General features: G+C 37.2%; 2 protein-coding genes and 1 long non-coding RNA gene across 4 annotated transcripts; all 3 read left to right on the top strand.

Annotated features, from left to right (window-relative positions):
• The first annotated feature begins 10 nt into the window (after nucleotides 1-10).
• LOC113667738 (palmitoyltransferase ZDHHC17) lies at nucleotides 11-11888 on the top strand. Of its 2 annotated transcripts, none has more exons than XM_089184687.1 (18): nucleotides 11-104; nucleotides 1071-1312; nucleotides 1508-1585; nucleotides 1677-1747; nucleotides 2064-2137; nucleotides 2250-2314; nucleotides 2602-2675; nucleotides 3231-3319; nucleotides 3657-3782; nucleotides 4327-4466; nucleotides 6315-6417; nucleotides 7558-7680; nucleotides 8224-8286; nucleotides 8578-8671; nucleotides 8818-8901; nucleotides 9044-9195; nucleotides 9779-9873; nucleotides 10264-11888. In XM_089184687.1, exons 1-18 carry the CDS (start codon nucleotides 48-50, stop codon nucleotides 10388-10390), a joined length of 1857 nt encoding a protein of 618 aa, XP_089040813.1. In that variant the 5' UTR covers nucleotides 11-47; the 3' UTR covers nucleotides 10391-11888. The 2 variants fall into 2 exon arrangements, with proteins under 2 accessions (XP_089040813.1, XP_089040812.1); XM_089184686.1 differs by lacking the exon at nucleotides 6315-6417 and adding an exon at nucleotides 5093-5198.
• Nucleotides 11889-12519: 631 nt separating this feature from the next.
• On the top strand, nucleotides 12520-15706 carry LOC113667741 (emopamil-binding protein-like). The gene is made up of 4 exons (XM_027183598.2): nucleotides 12520-12807; nucleotides 13572-13718; nucleotides 14076-14205; nucleotides 14859-15706. Exons 1-4 carry the CDS (start codon nucleotides 12614-12616, stop codon nucleotides 15027-15029), a joined length of 642 nt encoding a protein of 213 aa, XP_027039399.2. The 5' UTR covers nucleotides 12520-12613; the 3' UTR covers nucleotides 15030-15706.
• A 2220-nt stretch (nucleotides 15707-17926) lies between these two features.
• On the top strand, nucleotides 17927-21647 carry LOC149038368 (uncharacterized). Its single transcript, XR_016180389.1, has 2 exons — nucleotides 17927-17996; nucleotides 21288-21647. It is a non-coding gene; the product is annotated as an uncharacterized LOC149038368 (long non-coding RNA).
• The last annotated feature ends 276 nt before the right edge of the window (nucleotides 21648-21923 follow it).

Raw genomic sequence — 21923 nt, 5'->3', positions numbered from 1 at the left:
TTTGGTGAACAATGCCATATTTGGAGTAAGTTCTTTTGTCAGGCAACATGGCGGATGGGTTCCATGGTTCTCGTGAGTTAGGGTTAGACGAAACAGGAAAAAAGGTACGGTTGGTGGCTTTTTCCATAAAATACACATAAGTCATTTCTGTATAAACTTTTAAAGTCTACTGAGTTGAGAAGGATTGTGTCAAATCTCCATTTTGCTGGAGGAACGGCGTGACACAACACACGATACCCCAGCATGTCAAATTGTAACAAAGTTATTACCTCTCCCTTCTTTACAAAATCACGCCATGTCGTAATCAGAAGTACACAAGACATTTGTTGTGCAAGTTTTCTCCGTTAACTGAAGATCGAAACTTATATAGATTTACTTTCGTAAAAATATTACCTTAAGGTTGTTTTTGACCAGTACAGATGTGATGCCAAGCAAAGTGAATCATTCCATACTAATTAAATACAGCTTGTTAAAATTTCAGCGTTTGTTTTGAAATTTATCGTTTTGTTTTAACGGAATTATAATAAGAACTAACCTCATCAAGATTGTAAATTAGGCTTGTGCTACTTCAAATGATGTTTAATTTACTTCTCTTGATTTCGAAGTGTGCACTTCATTTAGGCTAAGACATGTTGTGGACTGATAGCAAAAGTTACTGGCACAATTATTACAGAGGTTATCAAAAATGTTTAGGTTATTCTGAGCAAGGAGGAGTTCACGTGTTATTATAAAGAACAAAGTTCTTTGTACACCTGTTTTTTGGCCAGTTGCAATTGATGTTCCATGGTTCAAGCCACCACCCTTGTTTCAGCCAAAAAGGGAGAGGACTAAAATACATTTGCTCATTTTTCCTTGTTATCAATCCCTCAAAGCTTACAGTTTTACTGGAGTTTTGCTCTCAGAAAAGAAGTTGTTTCTCAGACCAGATTGTTGTTGCACACAATTATCTAAGCTTTTTGTCACGCCAAATGGAGACTATGATCTGTTCATTTTTAAGTGTCACAAATGAAATGCTCCATCAACACTTTCTTTACAATACTTAACTAATCATGTCCTTTTCAAATGTGCAGGAATCCATCATGGAAAGTAAGCCATACCCCACTCAACCAGAAGATCCATACAGTCAACATAGTGGAGCATATTACCAACCAGACTACAGCCAGTTTGACCTGGTCCGAGCAACACAGTATGGCATCTTTGACAGATGTGCTGAGCTGATTGACAAGGAAGGAGTAGATGTGAATACTCCTGACAAAGAAAATGTTTCGGCATTGCATTGGGCTGCAATCAACAATAGAATAAGGATTGCTGAGTAAGCATGAATTGATACAATTTTCAATTTGTATCTTCATTATGTTGTTAATACAGGTCAGCATTAAAAGTTGGTCTCAGTCTGAAGCCTGCTTGTTACTGATTTAAGGATTAATTGCTAAATTGACTAGTATTCTATGAGTTTTTTAGTAAGATTTGTTCGTCCAAAACTCCATGATATATTTATTTACAACAGGTATTTTGTCAAAAAGGGAGCTATTGTTGATAGGAAGGGTGGTATTTTGCATGCCACACCACTACATTGGGCTGTCAGGTAGGTAATCTTGCTTCATTGGTGCAAAATTTCTGACCTCTTTGTCTCTTGACTGAACCACCTAACAGTGTTTTTGCATTTTTTATCACAGGCAAGGCCACCTTGAGATGGTTGTCTTTCTAATGAAGCATGGAGCTGATCCATCATTACTTGACATAGAAGGTACATGGGCATGTTTTGAAATTAACTAAGAAATAAAATTACATGCAAGCACTATTCTTACGCATACTATTTTTATCTTTGAGATCTACTACCTAATAATATTCCTTTCATTATTCTGTAAAAACATGAGCCTTTCTCCTTTAAACAACAGAGTTCAAAATTTCATCAAAAGAGTTAGATTATTTGCTCTCAATTTCTGCATGTGATACTTGATTCAGGCTTTGCCCTCATAAGCTGTCATGTGTTAGAATTCTTGACCTCACAATCTAATTGCTCAATGAATTTTGATACTCATTCGTTGTTGTTTACACAACAGGGTGCAGTTGTTTACATGTAGCTGTTCAGAACAGTCAGATGGGAGTTGTGGCTTATTTGATTTCTAAAGGAATGGTATGTATTATTTTGTATTATTATTTCCAACTAACATTTTCCCTTTGTGAGCATAAATTTCTTTGTCATAAAGAAATTTAATATATTTTATAACTGAATTTGTTTATTGCAGGATGTTGATTTGCTGGATAGAAATGGAATGTCACCCTTGATGTGGGCATCTTATAGATGCTTTGGGTGAGTGTAACTTTAAATCTGTATTCCTTGAGATTTAGAGGAGTTAGGATGTTTAAAGCAAGACAGGGGAAATGGAGGAGGTCAAACCTTTGGAGAATGATGTGTATTAGATTTTATAGGCTTCCAAGCATGTACACAAAAAGAAAGTTTACTAAGGAGTTGCTTGAATAAGAAAGGACTCTGTTCAAAGATGTAAACATGCAGAAACAATTAATTTGTCTTTTTTTTTTGACTTAGAAATTTGTTACATTTTTAGGAAATAATTATCATTTCACAATGTTCACTAGGTTGGAGCTGACAAGGATGCTCTTGACAATGAATGCCTCAATAGCACTGGCTGACAAGTTTCATAAAAATACAGGTGCTGGTGTTACTCAAGTAAAAAAAAAAATATGATGTATTTGGCCAGCACTTGTCTTATATGTATGTGCATTGAAAGGCAGCCTGACTGGGATAGCCGCCATGTTGTAATAAACATGTTTGTTGTGTTGTTCTTTTAAATCTGGCCTAGTCCCTTTCTTTTAAACCATCATTGACTCCTTGATATTTAAGAAAAATCAATTTTAAATGAGTTTTTACAGTGCTTTGGCAATTTAACTAAAAAATTGGGCTCATGTTGTGTTCAATTACTAATCTACAAATCAGTTTGAAGACTTTTTCACCCTACAGCAATCAGTTAATAGGCAAGGTTATCCAGACGTAATAGATGTAACTATCCAGGGTTTCAGTTGAACAAACTAAAGGAACAGTACCATGGGTTTGAGTACATGACACATTCAAGTTATCCTTTGTTGAGCAGATGTGACTCCTAAGAATTGAGGGAATTTCAATTGTCCTCCTAAAAAATGGCAACTTTTGTAGAAAAATTAGCAACCAGCATGACCTAAACCTAGTGACAATCATTTTATATTCTCAGCTTTACACTGGGCAGTGATGTCTAACAACCACAATGTGATACGAACACTTCTTAAAGCTGGTGCCAGCATGGATGCTTTGAATGCTGAGGTACACAGTCTGTCTAATGCTCTAAAAGTTCTAACTTTCAACTTTGTGGACAGCCTTTGTTCTTCCTTTTTTAGTCACATTCATTACTGTAAAAATGAGAATTAACTGGTATTCTTTTGACATGAATAAAATCATAGCTGAACCAGACTTATTCCTGTAATATCAGCTGGACATGCAATACCTGTATTGAGTCCTTTCTCACAGCTTTGGTATTGCACAACTGTGGCTATGTTGTGCTGCTTCCAAAAATTGCACATGGATGAGTTCATATGACTTTTGTTTGTGATGTTCTTGTTCCATGTTTTGATTACAATTTTTTTAACTAACACATTGACAGGGTCAGTCTCCATATGACTTGGCAAAACAGAAGAAAAGCAAGTGGATTTTGGTTCAAATGGATTTAATGCAAAAAGACAAAGGAGAAGGAAAGCCAGTATTTTTACAATCTTTGACCAGAGACAAGGTGGGTGTGGTACAGTTAATAGCAGAGCTGGCAGAGCATAGCCCCATAATTATACAAAATAGTAGTAACCCATCAAGCCGAAAAAATTTGGATGTATGACCTTACGACTGTACAAGGTGCTACTTTTGACATGTGTGGTCAGCTGTACCGCAGGCACGCCAACACCATGGCTTTGTTCTGTAGTCCAGTGGTCAGTGCACTGGGCTGTGAGTCAGATGACCTGGGTTCTAGTCCTGGCCGGGACAAGTTGTGTGGGAAAAAAAAAATGCGAGCTCCACTTTTAGGCTTGGCTAAATCTATATATTAATGCTTACCTCTAATCTTGCAATTAATAACAGCTGACTGTTCAGACAAATATGTGACTGTAAAAATGAATAGGCCCTCTTGAAAATTTCTCAATTTTTTTTTCAAAAGAGAAACAATAATTATTATTTCTCTTAGAAAGCTATGGCATAAAGGGTGTAGTTTATTCAGTGACTTAGGCTGCATAAAACTGAAAATACTGATCAAAGCTAACCTGGTATTTGCTGAAATCTCTTCTCAGGCTGTTCAACGCTATGTTCAAATAGGACTGCCATTCTTTACCATCTTCTCAATTGGTGCGATTTTAGAGTATTCATCGGCATGGTTTATTTCTCTGCCACTCTTTTTAGCTGTAGGATTAACAGCGTACTATACAATGCAGTAAGTACTGTTAGATCTGTTCTTTAATATATACAGTGAAGCTGACTCTTTCTTTGATTATCCTGTAATATACAGTTTGGGTGCGAATTGTGGTGACAAGGATTGTTGGAAAGGTGCTTCTTGTCCCACCTGATGTCTTGAGAACTCTTGCTGCTTGTCATGGAACATGACCACTTAGCATGGATCTGATATGCAGCAAGTTTGCTACCTCAATTTAGCTAACTTTTATATGAATCACCTTCTAGTTAATTTTCAAATGGGAGTCAATGAAGGAAGATAAACTGCCTCAGCAAATTTTGATTACTACTGCAATAATTGCCAAATACTTGGGGTTTCAGTGTTTCATAACTTGCGACAGAAATTCACCCTTTTTTGTCAACATGAATTTGATAATCAACCAAGGCTTTCATTTGTACCTGACATGGCACAACTGTTACCTTAGAAGCCAACAACTCAGCTGATCAACTTTAAACATGTCTTTTTGGATTTTATTCCGTAAACTTGGTTTGAACCATTGAAGTTAGTACTAAGTAATCTAAATATATTGTTTTAGAACCGTTTCAGGCATAGCAGCGATGCACTTGTTTTTGCTAATACTTATTTATATTACTACCATTTACTCACAGTTGGTTCACATTAGTCTATTCTGCTGGTAGTGCTGTTGTATTCGGCTGGACACTGGCCACCAAAGCTTATCTTTACTACAACATTTTAACTGTGTATTTGTATTATATCCTTTCCAACATTGCTTTAGTTTTATTAACTGCACAATTAATTATTTCTGGCTTTTTGTCGATGACTTCATCCTTTCTGGGAAATGCTTGTTTTTTTCAAAACTAATTGCTAAAAGTTCTGGTATAGTGTGTAAAATGTTTAAGCAGCTACACAGTGCAGAACCACTGTTGCCCACTTAATTTATGTGCTTTTTAAAACGAACAACCACATAAGAGATACTAAATTCTATTGTTTTTGAGGTGTAAAGAAAAGGCATTGTGTTCTTCAATTTTAGAAAACATGTAAAATCAGAAAAGCAAACTGCATAATTTTAAACAATTTAATTTGCACCAGAATGGCTATCAAAGGTTTAATTTTCTTGAAAGTAAGCGATTGGAACCTATCCTATAAGCAATCTAAGACAACCGTAGATTTTTACATTCGCTACCCACGTATGCCTTATCAAACTGACCAAACCAAAGAAATGATTTTAACTATCCATTTTTATCCATCATGATGTAAAAAAGGGGTTGAAAATTTTCATAAACATATTCTTTCAACACAAAACGAAATTCAAGATTGTTCACGATTAACGAATCAGAAGTTCGAAATTAATTTGTTTCAGCCAGTGCTTTAATCCTTGAAGTCATAACAATTAACATCGTTAATTCTATTCTAGATAAAGCTAACGAATAAACATAGGTAATACGCACAGTAATTTAATGACACGTTGCACGATCACAAGAGCTGAAATTGATCTCCGTCTTTTGTTGTCGGTCTTTATTTCACGGTTGCCTGAATTTCCAACTTGAAATTTTCGGTTGCAGTTGTTGTCAGTGGTAGCAACGTCTCGGTTTGCGGATCACAGCGCTTTACGCTTTTTTTTTTATTTTATTTTATTTTTTTTAATTAAAACAAAAGTTTAATAGCCAGTTAGAAGAGATAGGAAAGATATTACAAAAAGACAATGAAAGCGTGTGAACAAGTTGCGATTTGGCCAGAGTTGGCATCTGATTGGTTGAGTCGAAGGGGTGGCACGATATTTCTTGAACAATCACAGAGAGAAGTAAATGGAATTCATAGCAATCCCAGATTACTTTCGACATCTGAGCTAACCCAATTTTCTGTTTACAGAATTTTCCAGGGGGGCACCCTTTCAAGTCGTATACCCCTGGGTGTCTACCTAGCCACTAAAATCTTCATGTATACCACATGGTTTGTGTTTTTCTGGCCCTATATCCTTTTGACGGAATTCTGTTTACCTACGGAAGTGTAGACTCGTTCCTTTTTTTTTTTTTTTTTTTTTTTTTTTTTTTTTTTTTTTTCGGCAAAGCAACTGAGTAAGGTAGCGGTGGAGCCATTTTAAGTCAAACTGATTGATAAAGATGGTTGTACTGCTTGTGATCCATTTTCTGTGTCGGAAAGTTGAACAATCGTTCCAACAGAATCTGAAGAGTTGTCGACGGAAATGATATCAGAAAAATATATTTTCACAGCGTTTCCATACACCCAGGAGAAGGAATGGATACCAGCGAACTAGGGAAATCACCTAAGATGCTGGCGGGTAACCTGGAATGAACTAACTGGTTAAACATTTGGGATATTAAAAAAGTTTCGATTAAAAACTGATAACTGAAACATTTGATTAAACTTGATGAAACAACAAAAACTTCTACAAAAAACACTTGAAGTGAGTTCTTTAAGATAAAAGAACAGCTTCTAAGTGCTTGATTAACTGTGAGAAATAGTCTCTAAAGTACCTTAGGCAACCTTTTGACTAATGATATATTGTAAACAATTTAATGAGTAGATATTCGGTAAAAACATGATGCAAACAACAATCAAACACGATTAACCTCTGAAAACAGATGTTACAAAGGTAGGGTCAATGAGCAAAGTGGTTGTTGGCGCAAATTCCTAACCAATCACAACTCTCTAAAACCAATTACATGACATGCTTAAACCATTTAAAGCAGAAATAAAATGGGATTGAGAGCGTTTTTCAGTTGATTTTCGTAAAACCACAACTAGAGTTAGCGCAAAGGCTAATCAGAGCAAAGGATAATACACGTAATCGGCTCCAAGCGCAAGAAAACGCACATAACAGAGTCACCAGTGGTTAGAGTTTTGCATCTGATTGGTGAAGAGGATGGTGCGATTTTTTACGACCAGTCACAGGACGTTGTAAAGTTGGGCCAATGCCATCTTGGAATGCTTTCGACACTTGATTAGATCGCTCTCAGTAAACATCATCACAAATGATTACATTGTACCGCTATCTTTTAAATCCATTTGGCTTTATGTATGCTTATATACCAACAATTGCGTAATCTTTATTTATGAATATATGGGACATTTTCCTTAACTTTTAATACATGTTAATAGCCCGTTTATCTTGGCATCATTCTTCGTCAACACCGTTGGTTTGTATTACTGTTTCTACAAGTCGTGGAAGGCAGATCCAGGGTATATCAGCACAACCACATCTGAACAACGACAGGTAGGAAAACATAGGTGTGATTTTAGGCCTACCAACTTCGAAAGCGATAGAGATAAAAAGACACAAAAGACTTGTAAGATTAGCGATACAGAGAAATGAGAGGAATGCTGCGTCTACTGAACCTTGAAGTTTATCCTTGTAACCGCAGAAGGCTTGGCAAGTGACTGCCCTTTGAGAGAATATAGCAAACCTCTTTTCTTTTGGTCTGAAGAATACTTCATGGAATGCATGCATTCTTGAAATTATTTTCAAAAAATGTTTTGAACATAAACACTCCGCGCCATTCCACCGTCGGTTACCTAGAATTTAAAGTTTAAATAGTCAGTCTTTTTCCACTCGAACACCATTGCGACGAAAACCACATCGTGATCGCAAGAGCAGAACGTAGTGATAATGGTATTGCTAAATGGATAGCAACCTTTATTCCGCTGCACCAAACAGCGGAAGAAGTTTTTAGCAGACAATTTCATCGAGCTACTCTAGCAATTGTGAGCCTTTCATTGTTTTATATAATTAATTGTTGTCGTCTGTTTACCTCCTTAGACCATTATAGAACTCGTGGAAAAGAATTCGTTCGACTTTACAAAGTTTTGTTCGACTTGTCTTGTAAGTTGTAAGATGTCACAACGTTCGTTTCTTTTGGCAGAACTATAGCCTGGATTGTAAGCTGTCTCCTTGTCTCAAGCCCCAGGGATGACGTCTCTTTCGCCTGGTTGCCCCTTGGGCGATTGGAACGAGGAGACAGCGGACATACGCAAAACTTACAGAAAATGTTAGAAGTTAGTGTTATTAACAATTGATATTGCACGAGCATGCTCAAAATTGCACATGCTAAAAACACTTCATATTTGAGAAGTGCCACTCGTTACTTAACGGACTATGTTGTTACTTTTACAGTTACGAAAACCTGTCCGATCAAAACATTGTTCCGTTTGTGAACGCTGTGTAGCCAAGTTTGATCATCACTGCCCCTGGGTAGAGAATTGTGTTGGTAGGTACACGCTTTAAAGATTAATTTATGACTTGAGTTTAAAATATTAAAAAAATGAGAAAAATGTTAGTGCAACGAACAAAATCAAATAGGCAACTTCAGGTTGGTCTTAACAGTCTTGTTTTCTTTTTTTCGGTTTTAAACAGGTGTTGGTAACCATCTGTACTTTTTTGGATACCTGTGTTTCCTGTTTGGTATGATTCTCTGGTACATCTATGGAGGAACCGTTTGTAAGTATTTAATCATTTAGTTACATTAAAACCCTCAAGGATTGATTCCCTGTTCGCCTTTTTCCAACCTTCAGCGTTTAAAAATAGTGTGCCATCTTTTTTCAACTAGAAATTATTGTTGGTGTTGTGTTTTTTTTTTCAGATTATGTTACAGCTTGTGGTCCCTACCCTGATGGGATCTGGAAAACCATCGCTCACAGCACGCGTTGTGCCCCTTGGATCACGTGGGGTTATGCCAACGCCCTGTTCCACGTGATGTGGGTGGGCGCTTTATTTTTCTGTCAATGTTACCAGGTATGACTGACTCTTAATGTCAGCACATTTCTTTTACGTTATTAACCCTTTACACCCTAACATCATCATGCATATTCTGCATACTGTTCTCTACACATTTCTTAAGGTGGCGACAGGGAGAATTTGTTTAACAATCAAGAGCCTCTTAAGCTGGTGATCATTTTCTTTATTTCCTTGACCTTAATATGTGATTCAAAGTGTGGGTCAAATGTGTGGATTAAAGCGTGAAGAGATCTTAGCTGAATAAAGGAGATGGTAGGTTGTGAGATTTTAGTTGTCGGTGAAGGGTGACAATTACGAAGCTATGGAATTGTTGAAGAGTCTGGACTCGGTATGATTCCAACATTTTCACCAGCGTACAGAGATCTCTTCCATTGTTGGACTTGAAATGCATCTGCGCATGTTATGGGATTGCTCGGAGAAAGTGAAGATACAACAACCTCGTTCCCAAGGTCCCTCTTAGACCTTAGGAAACATCATCATGGCTCGTCTGAAATTAAGAGGGTTAAAGATAGACTAATTGCAAATTAGTAAATTTAGATGTTTCAATTTGAAGTTAAAACTGAGCAATTTTGTTTCAAAGATCTTCTGGTTGGCAATGACGACCAATGAACGCTTGAACATGTCAAGGTATGCCCACTTTAGCGATGACAAAGGAATGCCTCAGAGCCCGTTCAGGTAAATTAATCGCAGTCTGTTATCTACTATTGCTTTGCTGGTGGGTCTATTAGTTTCAGAAATGAGTCGTTATTTACCCAAGAATTACGATCAGGTTAAGGATGAGAAATTCTTGAAAAAGGCGACTTCAGCACTGATCTTTTTCAGCCACGAGTTAAAAGTTTGACCATTTAATTGGCTATCTGTGTATCTCAAAGCGTATCTCAAGTTTTCTTGTCTAGTGGAATAATGAATCCCTCTTTCGATGGTCATAGAAAATTCACGTGGACATCTTGTTCATTTCTCTCGTTGTCCTAGTGTATTTATATCGAACCATGGAATGATTTTTTTTAAGTATTTTAACATGATTTCTTTTCAAAACTGTACGTAACGATTTAAATTGTTTTTCAGTCGCGGTCCTCTCGGAAATATTGCAGACTTTACAAATACGAATCTTTGCGGTCTGGTGCGACCTCTCCGAGTAGACTGGTATCGACAGTTTAGTAGTGAAGTCAAAAGTACCCAGAAGACTGTGTGATACTTGTGTATTTAGAATGGATATTAAAAAAGTTTGCGATCGTCAGTTTTATCAAGATGATGACTTGTTTCACGTGACAATAGCGAAAACGGCTGCGAAAATAATAATTTGGACCTAAAAACCGACACAGTCCTTCACGTGGTGTAATCGGTGGAGTGTATTCCTGGAAAAGACTGCTTGTGGTGACGGTTACTGTAGATTCGAGGTCCTGAGTGAAAGTCATTATCAAACATTCTGTTGTCGAGGAAAAAAGAGTCTACGGGAATCTTTGCCAGCTGATATTTACGGTAATGCGACCAGTGTCCATAGCGACGAACTGACAGCTGTCAAAATTCGTGCTTTTTTCTGATCGTTTGGGTTGGATACAGATGACATGTTTGACGATTGTTCGGGTTGCGGTAGTAAACGTCTTGCTGGGTAATATTAGCAAAGTAAGACTGAATGAACAATATTTTTGAGACTTAGGCTTTAAGCTTTAGATTTAATATGAAGTATTGGTCAATGAGAGAGCTTGTTTATGGGCCCCTTAGGTATTATAATTCAACAGTCGATAATCTTAACATGGGTGGCTCTGATGACTCCGGTAGTTGACGAGGTGAAGGAAAGTTTGTTCTGTTAGGCTGATCGGGTGGAATGTGCCAATCTTGCCTGCTCGAGATTGCCTCTTTGTTTACGCGTTCTTACTTTCTTTATTTCTGGGCAATTTTTTATGAAGACTAAAAGGTTTCCCAGCAGTTCTTACAACAATTGACTCGCAAAACGCATTATCCGTAAGTCGCCAAAAATAACTGAGAAAACCTCGAAGAAAACTGATAAAACCTGAAATTTTGTTGCGTAATCATATGATGATATGACATATTCTTTGTTGATCCAATTAGTTCACTAAAGACGGCTACATAATGGCCTTGTTGTCTTTTTATTTACAAAGTATCTGCATTTTATTCGGGGGAGAAGATGCCTTTCACGAGATTTTGGCCACCTTGTGCACTCAGAATTAGTCAATAAGGCAGATTTAAAGTGACCTTGGTACGTTTGTTTGTATAATTCGCTGTAAATAAAAACAATCAAGGAAGTATTATAAATGACTGAGCAAGTTTTAGTCAATCCTGTATTTGTTTATTTGTAACATCAGTGTCAGTTGTGAATAGGTTAGCGCAAAGAATTTAGCCAAGAAACAATGAATCAATGTAGTGAGATGTGTACAAGCATGGTCATGAAGCGCACTTGAAAATGAAATTATCTGTGGGCGGGGACACGGGAAATTATTCGAAACTCGTATAATTTTATTTGTGGTCATCAAAACCCAATATTTGCATAGCTGGTCGGAGGTTTTCTGTATAAGTACGTCCCTGCTTGTATACATGTCTTGTGAACTAGTTTTAATTTAAAGTTTTTACAATTTGTAAGTTTAGTGAAAGGATTGATAGGTTTTGTTTGGATCTTTTTCTGAATTTGTGATATTCTCCTTCACATAAAAGACAGTTTCAGACATGTTAAAGATTTTGTAATCCGTTCCCAACGACCCCTCACCCCCTGCCTGCGTACTCTCCCCCCCCCCTTAAAAAAATAAATAATGAAGTTAATATTGGTTTAACCCAGGACCGAAAATTGATCGAGTAAAGTGATGGTCCGGGTGAGATGAGTCTGAATATTTTTTGTGGAATAAACTCAGTTTGTTTCGCTTCGACGTACTGTACTGAACTGATCATCAAAGTGAAATTAACGTTCTGCTAATGATTATTGTGTTCGAATCGTTAAAAGAGAAGCAAAATTGCCTTGTCATGGTCTTGTTGAAATTATTCCTGGGCGAACCTGAAATAAATGTTAAAGGAGTTATGTCATAGTTTACCTGTGGGCCATCCTTGTTCCTGCACGGGTTATTACACCTTCCGTTGCCTCCTTCGAGCCGCCCTGGGATGTAGTAAGACCGTAGTTTTGCACGATGAAAAACACGACCTAACGGTCCATATTTCGCTTCTTACATTTATAAAGAAATGAGGTACACCTCGTTTGATACTTTGTAATAAAGCAATTTAAGGGTAATTTAGTGATTTGCATTTCTCTTAACGTGTGTCTGCCTGGTAGTCAAGGCTTCGAAGGTGAGTTTTGTCAGTTTCTCGCCGGAGTCACGCGATCCGGTCACGCTAGATTAAAAACGCGCAGACTCAGTTCAATCAAAGAAAATCTTGGCGGGCTTTCTTTGTGTTCGTCAGAGTTTGAAAGATGGATTTCAATTCATCAAATGTTTTAGAAACAGCCAAATATTTTGTAGAAGACATTGAAGATCCTGTGAATGTGATTCCAGTGGTGCTGTTGTTGCTATGTTTCCTTTGGACTGGCTTTCCTCGAGGTACACATATGACTCTTGCATGGTGGGCTCTGTTCAATGGCTGCATAATTCACTGTTGGATGGATGGGTAAGAGAACAACTTTATTTGAGTAATTTGCTAGCTAAGTGTCTGAAAAAGAAAATAAGTCTATTGGACTTGCTGTTCACGAGTTTACAAGGAAGGAAATACGAGATAGTTATGGACCTTGACTTAACAACTGAATAAGGGGGTAAGTTTCTGTAGAAACTGTGGTGCTACGTCGGTGGGAGAGTATAACAGGGTAATTTAGTATTATCAACTGAGTTGATAACGTAACTTGGCCACATAAAGAGTTTTTAAAGCTGACGTTTCGAGCGTAAGCCCTTCGTCAGAGCGAAATGAATGTTATGTTCGATCGTGATCTTATCCTTGCCGAAAGTTGTGCAAATTCGGTAACTTTAAATTATTTACTTAATAAATATAAAGCTTTACGAGATTTGAGCTTCAGAGAAGAACGCCTGAGGATCATTATCTTGGCTCCATTTTGCTCTGCCGTAAAACCTCAAACTGTGGGGAAATTTTACCCTACCCCTCCCCTCCCACATAGAAATCAGGCTTCGACTGGAACTAAAGTAATCATTACAGCCAATCAGTGAAGAGTTCAAAGTGAAAATGAACCTATGGGCACTCCTAGTAAGTGTGCAAACTCAAGGGCAGGAAATTGCTGATAATGAAGTTGCAACTGCCTTAGTTTTGTATCTGAGTGGTTAAGGGAGTTGTGTGAAGTATTTTGTAAGCAATCTGAGACAACTTTCGAGACTGTAACTACTAGTTATTAAACTACCAGAGTTGATTGATGTTCATTTGCTCAGGGTCATTGGCACCACTGGTCGTGGACCCAAGTGGATGGTTGTTGAGTATGGAAAACTAGATGCCCGTTACTGGAAAACTAAGGATCCAACTGTGATGATGGTGTCATACATAGAAATCGCCATAATGGGGCCACTTTGTATTTTATGGTAAGCAAAATTTAGTCACTGAATTTCATTTTCAAGTCTGCACAGTTTGGATTTGCATTGACAATAAAGTCAGGCAGCCATAATATCAGACTATAACCACAAGGTTACATATTTGTGACCTTTTAACTCCTTTGAGTGACTAAGACAGAATTTCTCCTTACAATCTCCATACAAAATCAAGCAGAAAGTGATGAGAATAAAGACAAATATCAATCATGGAAATATTAGCTGATCCAATACCAAATTCTTGAACTTAAACCTCATAAGAATTGTATTGGAGACAGTGGAGGCAACTAACCATTGATAAAATAATTCACCTACAATACCTTGTTAAAAATGTTCACTTTAATTCTGCAGGTATAGAGCCATTGTCAAAGACCTTTGGTGGCGCCATTTTATGTCAATCATCACATCAACCTTTCAGCTCATGGGTACTTTTATGTATGTTGGTACAGAAGTGTATGATGGTTTCAAGAATGTTCCATTGGTAAGATACATCATTCTATGTGAACAGTCTTCTGAGCGGTTAGGTTGGGGAATGTAGGAAATAAAGTGTGTTGTATATAACTAAACTAGGTGAAGAGAAGTGAACACTTTCACTACTTACCCTCAGATTATTCAAAGTTCTTTATTATCTAATTTTTCTATGCATTTCTCATCCATCCATGATAAAGAAAGTCACAGCTTAGAGAGCAGCTAGTCCTTCTCTTGTGAGTTGCAAACCATTTAATATTTATTGCAAAAAAAAGATGAGCATTTATTATTTGGAGGCTTAAATCATCTGTGAGTACTTAACCATTTGCAAACAGTTATCACTAAAAAGGCAACACATTCTTCTCAGTTACTGGTATTTACTTTAAGATCCTCTGCCCTGGTCCAGTCTAAGCAGCAAAACCTTTTCCCTCTGCCAAGGCACTGGGGGGCTCTCTAAATAAAAAAATTACACTGGTTTAAAAGGCTACCTTTTTCAGCTGGAGAGATCAATCTTTCAATCCAACTCCTTTCTGTACACTGAGCTTTCCATTCAAATTCAAAGTAAATCTTGCAGATCTGGTTCACTTGATATATAGTAAAGACTTCCAGCCATAAATGAAATCAATAGGTAATACCTGTCCCTAAAGTTTATCCTTATCTTTTCAGGACTGGCCCCCTTCTTTTGACAGCTTTGAAAAGGTCTTCTACTTCTGGACAATCTTTGTTTTTGCCAATTCTATCTGGATTTTTGTTCCTTCCTTGATCATGTATCAGACATTAAGGGAAATGAATGATGTGTATAATTCTCCTCACTCAAGTTCTAAGAAACAGAATTGAAAGGGAAAAAAACAGAGTGTGCTCTCTGGCTAGTCTCACAAGACTTTGCTATGTATGTATGCGTGTTTTTGAAATTTTTTATTAATGAGATCATCCAAATGTTTTTATGCTTTGCAAAGATATCAATTTTCTAAACACAGATACATGTGCATGTAAGGATCTGGAAATAGTAAGCTTTTCAGGGTTTCCCTCTTCTTTTACAGGCTTTGACAAGCCACATGTCTTGATTTTGATAATCAGAATCTTTGGAAAAAATATTCAGTCTTACTTTACAATCAGTGCAGCAAATGACATGACTTTGTTTTTGGCATGACTGCATTTCAAAACAAACTCTTTGTTTCATTTGTTTTTCTACCTTGTGTTGCTTCATTTGTAAGAAATGTCATGGCAAAAAATACCTTTTATAGTTCATAACCATAAATCTCTTGAATTCTTTTGATGTCTTCTTTAACTTCACAAAAAATATGCAGTTGCCTTTTCAGTTGATATTTATTCAATATGAAACATGTTTTAGCACTTGCTACAGGACCCAATACATAAATATACAATTGCATTTTGTTTTTAGATTTCAATTAGTATCTCAGTAGTTAGTATCCTAGTTCTGAACTTTGAATTAGTCATAAACTTGTTTTATGAATTATTTTAAAAAGTAAACAGTTGCAAAGTTGTGGACTCAACTTCCTGTAGCATGGGGTGAATAAGTATGTGTTGCTAGTCCATTGGAGATAAACTCCACCTCAGTCTCTCCACCAGTCCTTTGCTGATAACCTTCACCCCAGTCTCTCCACCAATCCAAAAAGATAACCTCCACCCCAGTCCCTCAGGCAGTTCATCAAGTTTTCTTGAAAGAACACCAGTGCCCATGTATACTCGTGGATGGAGAGAGGCATGGTGAGAGAAAAGTGTCCAGCCTAAGAAAGTGACAAAATGACCCTATAAACATTAACCCAACGTGCCTCCCTTGGTAAAAATGATTCTTTTTTAATTTTACTGAGAACAAAACTAAAAGAATGGAAATATAGTAAAAGCAGAAAGTTGGGGAGAGACTTTGTTTGAATGGACTTAAGTCACCCAAGGTCATTCAGAGCTCAAACCAAACTTCACAATCTTATATTCAGGGCGTGAAATTGCGCCTAATACAGGCGCCAATGTGACTAAATTTTTCACTTTGGCGACCAAATCCTGAAAATTAGTCGCCAAATTGGCGACTAGAATATTTCATCATAACGTTACCCAGAGAAATAGTGAATTAAAAAGCTTTGCAAAGATAAATCCGCGGCAAACTCCCCCGTTAAGTTTGTTTACAAGACGCAGCACATGCATCTCGATCGATAACTAAACGCCATCTTGGATTTAGGTGAGCTTGAACGTTCCATATCATGCATTCTAGTGTCCACTTTGTAGCACATTAAAGATCTTTTCCCTAACTTAATTTATAGAAAGATGACTGCGTAAAAAAGGTTTGGATTGTCTTTAAAAATGGCGACCAACTTTTTTTTTTTTGAATTGACTACCACTTTGAAGAATTTAGAAGCCAAGTGGCCAGCAGAGAAAAAAATTAATTACACGCCCTGCTTAAGCATGATTTCCAACTGTTATGCCAGATGTTGACTGAGTCTCTTTTCCATACACAATGTTTGCACCATCTCATCGTTACACGAGTGGTATGAGATAATTAGAAACAGTTGTGCAAGCTCTCAAAATGCGTTTCGGGTTTGCTACATCCAAGAATTCTTCCAACACAGTTAGTAGCAATTCTGGAAAATTTCAGCTAGCCGCGTGTTTCAGCCCCCTGAGAAAATTTCATCTCGAATTCTTTGAAGAAATAAGGACATTTGTATAGTTTGAGTAAGTGAGTAGGTCTGGTTATTTACTAAACCTTTTTGCTCTTTGCATATAAAAACAGATCAGAATGTCTTCTCTTCCTTTATGAGTTTCGCTCACTTGAAACTTTCAACACATGTCATTTGAACCATGTGCTGTTTTTGCAATGGAGACTGTTTTCGTCTGTGATTAAGTTTAAATTTCGGTCACAGTCTCAAAGGAGGGTCTACTTCCTCAAACAAAGCCTTATCAAATAAATTATAGGTTTTAAAGACCTTTAAGTCTTATTCTTGCTTTCCAAGTTGTCTAAGGGCCTTGCTTCCCCGTTAAATAAAATCCTCAGTAACCTTTAACGCGGCTACGTGTCAACCCGTTAATATTATTGTATTGCAGACGCAGTGTTCAGGGTAAGATGGCAAGATCTAAGTCTGTCATAGAGCAGGGCAGACTATAAAATAAGTAGACAAATAAATCAACAAACAGAAAAAAGTTTAATATCAGCAAAGCAAAATGCTGTAATTCCGCTTTGCCCTGATGGCGCAAACTTCCCGTAAAGGTGGTAGCCCCATTACTGTTTAGTTATTGCTTCATGAAACACATTGACCTCAATTTATGTAATTTATGTAATCTGTGTCAGTGTTCTTCATCTTGAACCAGGCTGTAACTACTTGGTTTATTCATTCACTGTAAGTTTTTTTTTCTTACTGATCAAATGAGATTCTGAAGTATACCTCACGTGAACGGAAGTTTTCTGAGAAGTGATGTCGTGGCTTGTCCATCTAAAATCAAGGGTACAAAGAAATTTACCTCTATAAATCGTCCAGACTTAAGACTTAAGAAACATGGCCAAATTATCAACCTTAACTTACGAATCTAATTGGGTTAGGAAGCAACTAAGTACATTTTCGTGTAACTATGCAGGATGAAACAGGATTAGTGAGCGGCGAAAATTCTTACGCCCTTTTCTGTTTAGGAGGTTAGACTTTGGGGTTATTCCAACGTATCATGCTTCCAAAAACATGAAAAAAACAGTTAAATTGTCACCATAATGATGGTAATTTATTACCTTGATAGAATAGAGCCACAGTAATGCTGTACTGACTATGTCGTCGAGTTGATTTGGAAAGTCCGCCAAGAGGGATGGTAAGATTCCGTGATATGTCTTTGGGTGTTTTTGTTACTTCCGCGATTTCCGTTTGTGGATGTTGCCGGTTGATAAAATTAAACTCTGGGTGGGGTCGAGCGGTCAGGAAAACAAACTAAAGCTATCGAATACATTTCCGAAGCGAGCGAAAAAAAACGAAGTTGAAAAAAACATTGAAGTTTGTTTTGTATGTCATTCGCGACATTTCATGATAATTGACAAGTATTTTGTCTGGCTGAGAAAGACAGATAGTTGAGAAATTCTAGTTTGACCTGCAGTTTCGCGATCACATCAGAAAAATTAAACGATATGCGCTCCCCGCTGATTGGCCAGAAACTGAGTAGATCGACTGCTTAGGCTTGACTAAATCTATATATTATTCAATAATAGCTGTAAGAGAATTATGGTGGCTAACATACACTGGCCAGAGTCTGGTTAAGAATAACACTCAACAAGAATTGAAATTCAATTTGAATTTTTTCATATTTATCATGAACATATTGAAAGCGTTTGCTCTAAGGCCATGAAACCGCTTCTTAAGAGCTCCCTAAAAATTAAAAGTTGTGGCAAAAATTTCAAATGTTTTACCCATCTTCGTTGTGGAGAGTTGCATTTTCGTGAGCAACTAATAAGATTAATAAAAAAGAACTCGTGTAGACTTAATGAAATTTAAACAGGATACGTCTTGCCACAGAAGTTTGCTAACTGTACATACACGGACATATTTCTAAGCAAAATATTCAGGGGGGGGGGGGCCTGCAACAGCTCTTTATCAGCCATTGGGGGCATACTCGGCCCTTCATGACGTACCCCACTCCTAAGTCACGCCCTTGAATAAGGTTTCTTTATTTGAACCTTGTTATTTTGGTTGTAAATAATATCATAATATTCTGTGTTTTGATTACAAACAATGGCTTGGGTGCGCTTCTCTTATATCGGAAAAGGTTTAATTCCTGATACAGAAATGAGGTTTTAGGCAGGATTGGAGTGTGTTCCCATAACAGCATTTTACTCAGTGGTTTATGAAAGCACGACGGGTTGCTTTACCATCATAAGCTGCTTGATTTACAGTAATATAGGACGCATGGACCCGAACCCCCCCCCCTCCCCCGGCTGCACTCTGAACATAGGTTTTGTTATTTGAATTTTACCTTCACTACTGTTTGCGACACCGCAATATTCCGTATTTAGATCAGTAATAATAGTTTGGGCGCGTCTAATCCATGGCGGAAGAGAGGTCAGTTCTCGCGCTTCCCATGTCCTTTTGTGGTTAAAATGACCATAGAGAAACTTCTTTATGGCCCGAATACACTAACCGATTGTATAGATGAAAAATTAGAGAAAACGTTTACAAGGTTGTCTGTGAAGTAACCTATACTGATACTATACATACCTGTACAAATCAAATTAAATATTTCCTCGTTAAGAGAAAAATGCGTTAAGTATACAAAAATTGGATAATTTTTTGACCTTGGGCTTCGGGAAAAACTTACCATTCAACTTACACAAATGATAATTAATGGCCATTGTGAATTTCGTGTAATCATTGCTAATATTGTTTTAAATGACTTCTAACTTTTCCGTTGAATGAGAAGGTTAAGTGTGTCTGATGCAATATTGAAGTGAGATAAATCAACGTTCAAGGGGAAGACATATATTTGAAAATTGGCGAGTTATTGTCTTTATAATTAATTAAGGAAGTAGGTCGAAGTTTCCCGTAGTAAAGTAGATACTTCAAGTGCTAAGAAAACAACAACAACAAAAAAATCAACCACACCCTCAGGAAGTCTTTCATCATAATTTTTAGACCAACGTTTCGTTGACTACAAAAGAAGCTTTCGCTGGTTGTAAAACCAAGTGTAAATACAAAATGCTTGGGTCGACAACCAACTGTAGATCAGCAAAGAGATTCAAAAAAACACACCGGAGTACCGAACAACGAACGGAATTAATCGGATTATAATTAGCCGTGTTACATGTCTATACTTAAGCAAGGAAATCGAGAGAGATCTTTCGATGAATAGCACAGATATTTTCACGAGCCAAATTAATCATGTAACAATCAGCACGGTCCTTAATTTACCGTTAAGAAAAAGTACATCATTATGAATGTTGGCAAAATTTGTGTGGTCACTTTCTCATTAAATGCAGATCTTTCTGCAGCTTTTAAGATCTCCGTATTCGTGGTTCGTTCATGGGTTATTGTAGAAAATTGAAAAAAAAATTAACGAGGAGAAGTAGAGCATAATTGGACTGCGGTGAAATATGAGGTTGTGAGTTTCGCTTTCTTTACGTGACTCAGATTTTCCTCAGTCCCACGTTCGTGAAAGATGAATAAACTTGACCGTCTTTCTAAATCTATTTATAACTCACATGATGACATTTTCGCTTTCGTCTGCAAGACACCAACGTAAAAATCTTTTAAGGTCAAGGCTGAAAACGTTGGCTTACGTTCAAATAAATGACAGCTATTTAGCCGAACCTCGAGGCAGTTCTGCTGAGTTTATGTCTGCGGTGGTCTTATCACATTGAGGATATAATTTTGATGACAAAGTTACGATCTGTTGAATGAAAGCTAATGAACAGGGAAATCGTGAGGTGTTGCACATTGAAACGTGTTGAGTACTTTTTTCATCATTGGTCTCCTTAAGAACAATTTCAGTTTAGATCATTATGTAACAGCTTTCAGTCCACAACCACTCGTATAGGAAGCAAAATCTTTGAGAAGCTGTAAGGAATTTAGTGAACGTTTGGTATTCAGTCCAAGGTAATGTAGATCCGAAAAATTAAACAGTACGTTCAATTCTGAACCATACGAGGAATTTTATGTTCTACCGCTATCCTAGTTTTTCCTCTTTTCAGTAAACCGCCAATGGTTCCTTAATCCCAGTATCTCAGAGAGGATTAAGTGCTTTTACAGTATGATAATCCATAATTAAACAGGCACACTCTCACGCCTTTTCCGCAAACAAATCTCTCCATATCGGACGGTGCGACCACACTTGTCTTCTCTCCTGAGCGCAGCATAGAACCGCCCAAACGTGGAATTTATGGAGAGCAGCAAACTGCAAACGTTTGATACTAAGAAATAAACCAAGGTGCGAAGTATCAAAGTCATCAACAGAACTTCATTCAGTTGCCGCTGGAATAAAAAAAACACACACACACTCCCCAAACCAACGCTTCCTTTTTGTTCGTGAGGCTTTTCTAAACCACCACCCGACTTTGCAATACATCTACACGGTACACCACTAATCCGTGGTTTGTTTTGGTTTTAATCATTGTGACAGGGGCATAGTTACAATGATAAGGGAGCTATTAATCACGATACTGAAGATAATCGGTCAAATGGTGTGATGTTTGAATGCTTTCCTGTAACTACATGAAGAGAGAGCGTAGCTTATGCTGAACAACGAGTTGAAGATCACTAGAACGGTAAAAGTCCTCTCGACCCTGCTGCAATGCAATCCTAAATTAATGTTCACTCATTAAAGTTGCTTATTTACTATTTTCAATCAAATTTGTGGGTTGTGTTTGTAAATAGACATCTCAACGAATGTAAAGTTTATGAAAGAAAAGATTGAGTTGCATATTTTAAGGTCAAATCATCGCTGAACTCTAAAAATATATTTTGAAATGTGTTTACACTGTCTGTGACTGTTTATTTTTTTAAAATAAGAATTTGACTTTCGTTTGGAATTCGTAAATATATCACAAAGGATGCCGTAAAGTCCTTTTCATTTCATAATTCTTTCGATGAAAATTGAGGTCAGCTATGTTGTCCCAGTAATTTGAAAATCTGCTTGTCAAATAAGATAAAGTATGCCAAGGACGGTAACTATTTCCAAACCACATAAAACGGACGTGTCTCCCGCTATGATGTCGTGCTTGTATCCGGCAAAAACGATACTGAGGTTTCATGAAAG

This window comes from Pocillopora damicornis, chromosome 10 (genome assembly GCF_964200805.1).
Source record: "Pocillopora damicornis chromosome 10, jaPocDami1.2, whole genome shotgun sequence".
Taxonomy (NCBI): domain Eukaryota; kingdom Metazoa; phylum Cnidaria; class Anthozoa; order Scleractinia; family Pocilloporidae; genus Pocillopora; species Pocillopora damicornis.
Note: the sequence above shows the minus strand (reverse complement) of the source record. Positions and strands in the feature narration are given on the sequence as shown.

What these genes read in the sequence shown, in the direction of transcription:
- LOC113667738 (XM_089184686.1), top strand. Translation starts at nt 48, where the DNA reads ATGGCGGATGGGTTCCATGGTTCTCGTGAGTTAGGGTTAGACGAAACA. An exon ending in ATCATTACTTGACATAGAAG is followed by an intron (nt 1,748 to 2,063) that starts GTACATGGGCAT and finishes TTTACACAACAG; the next exon opens with GGTGCAGTTGTTTACATGTA. An exon ending in TTTTCTGTCAATGTTACCAG is followed by an intron (nt 9,196 to 9,778) that starts GTATGACTGACT and finishes TTTGTTTCAAAG; the next exon opens with ATCTTCTGGTTGGCAATGAC.
- LOC113667741 (XM_027183598.2), top strand. Translation starts at nt 12,614, where the DNA reads ATGGATTTCAATTCATCAAATGTTTTAGAAACAGCCAAATATTTTGTA. An exon ending in ATTCACTGTTGGATGGATGG is followed by an intron (nt 12,808 to 13,571) that starts GTAAGAGAACAA and finishes TCATTTGCTCAG; the next exon opens with GGTCATTGGCACCACTGGTC. An exon ending in GGGCCACTTTGTATTTTATG is followed by an intron (nt 13,719 to 14,075) that starts GTAAGCAAAATT and finishes TTAATTCTGCAG; the next exon opens with GTATAGAGCCATTGTCAAAG.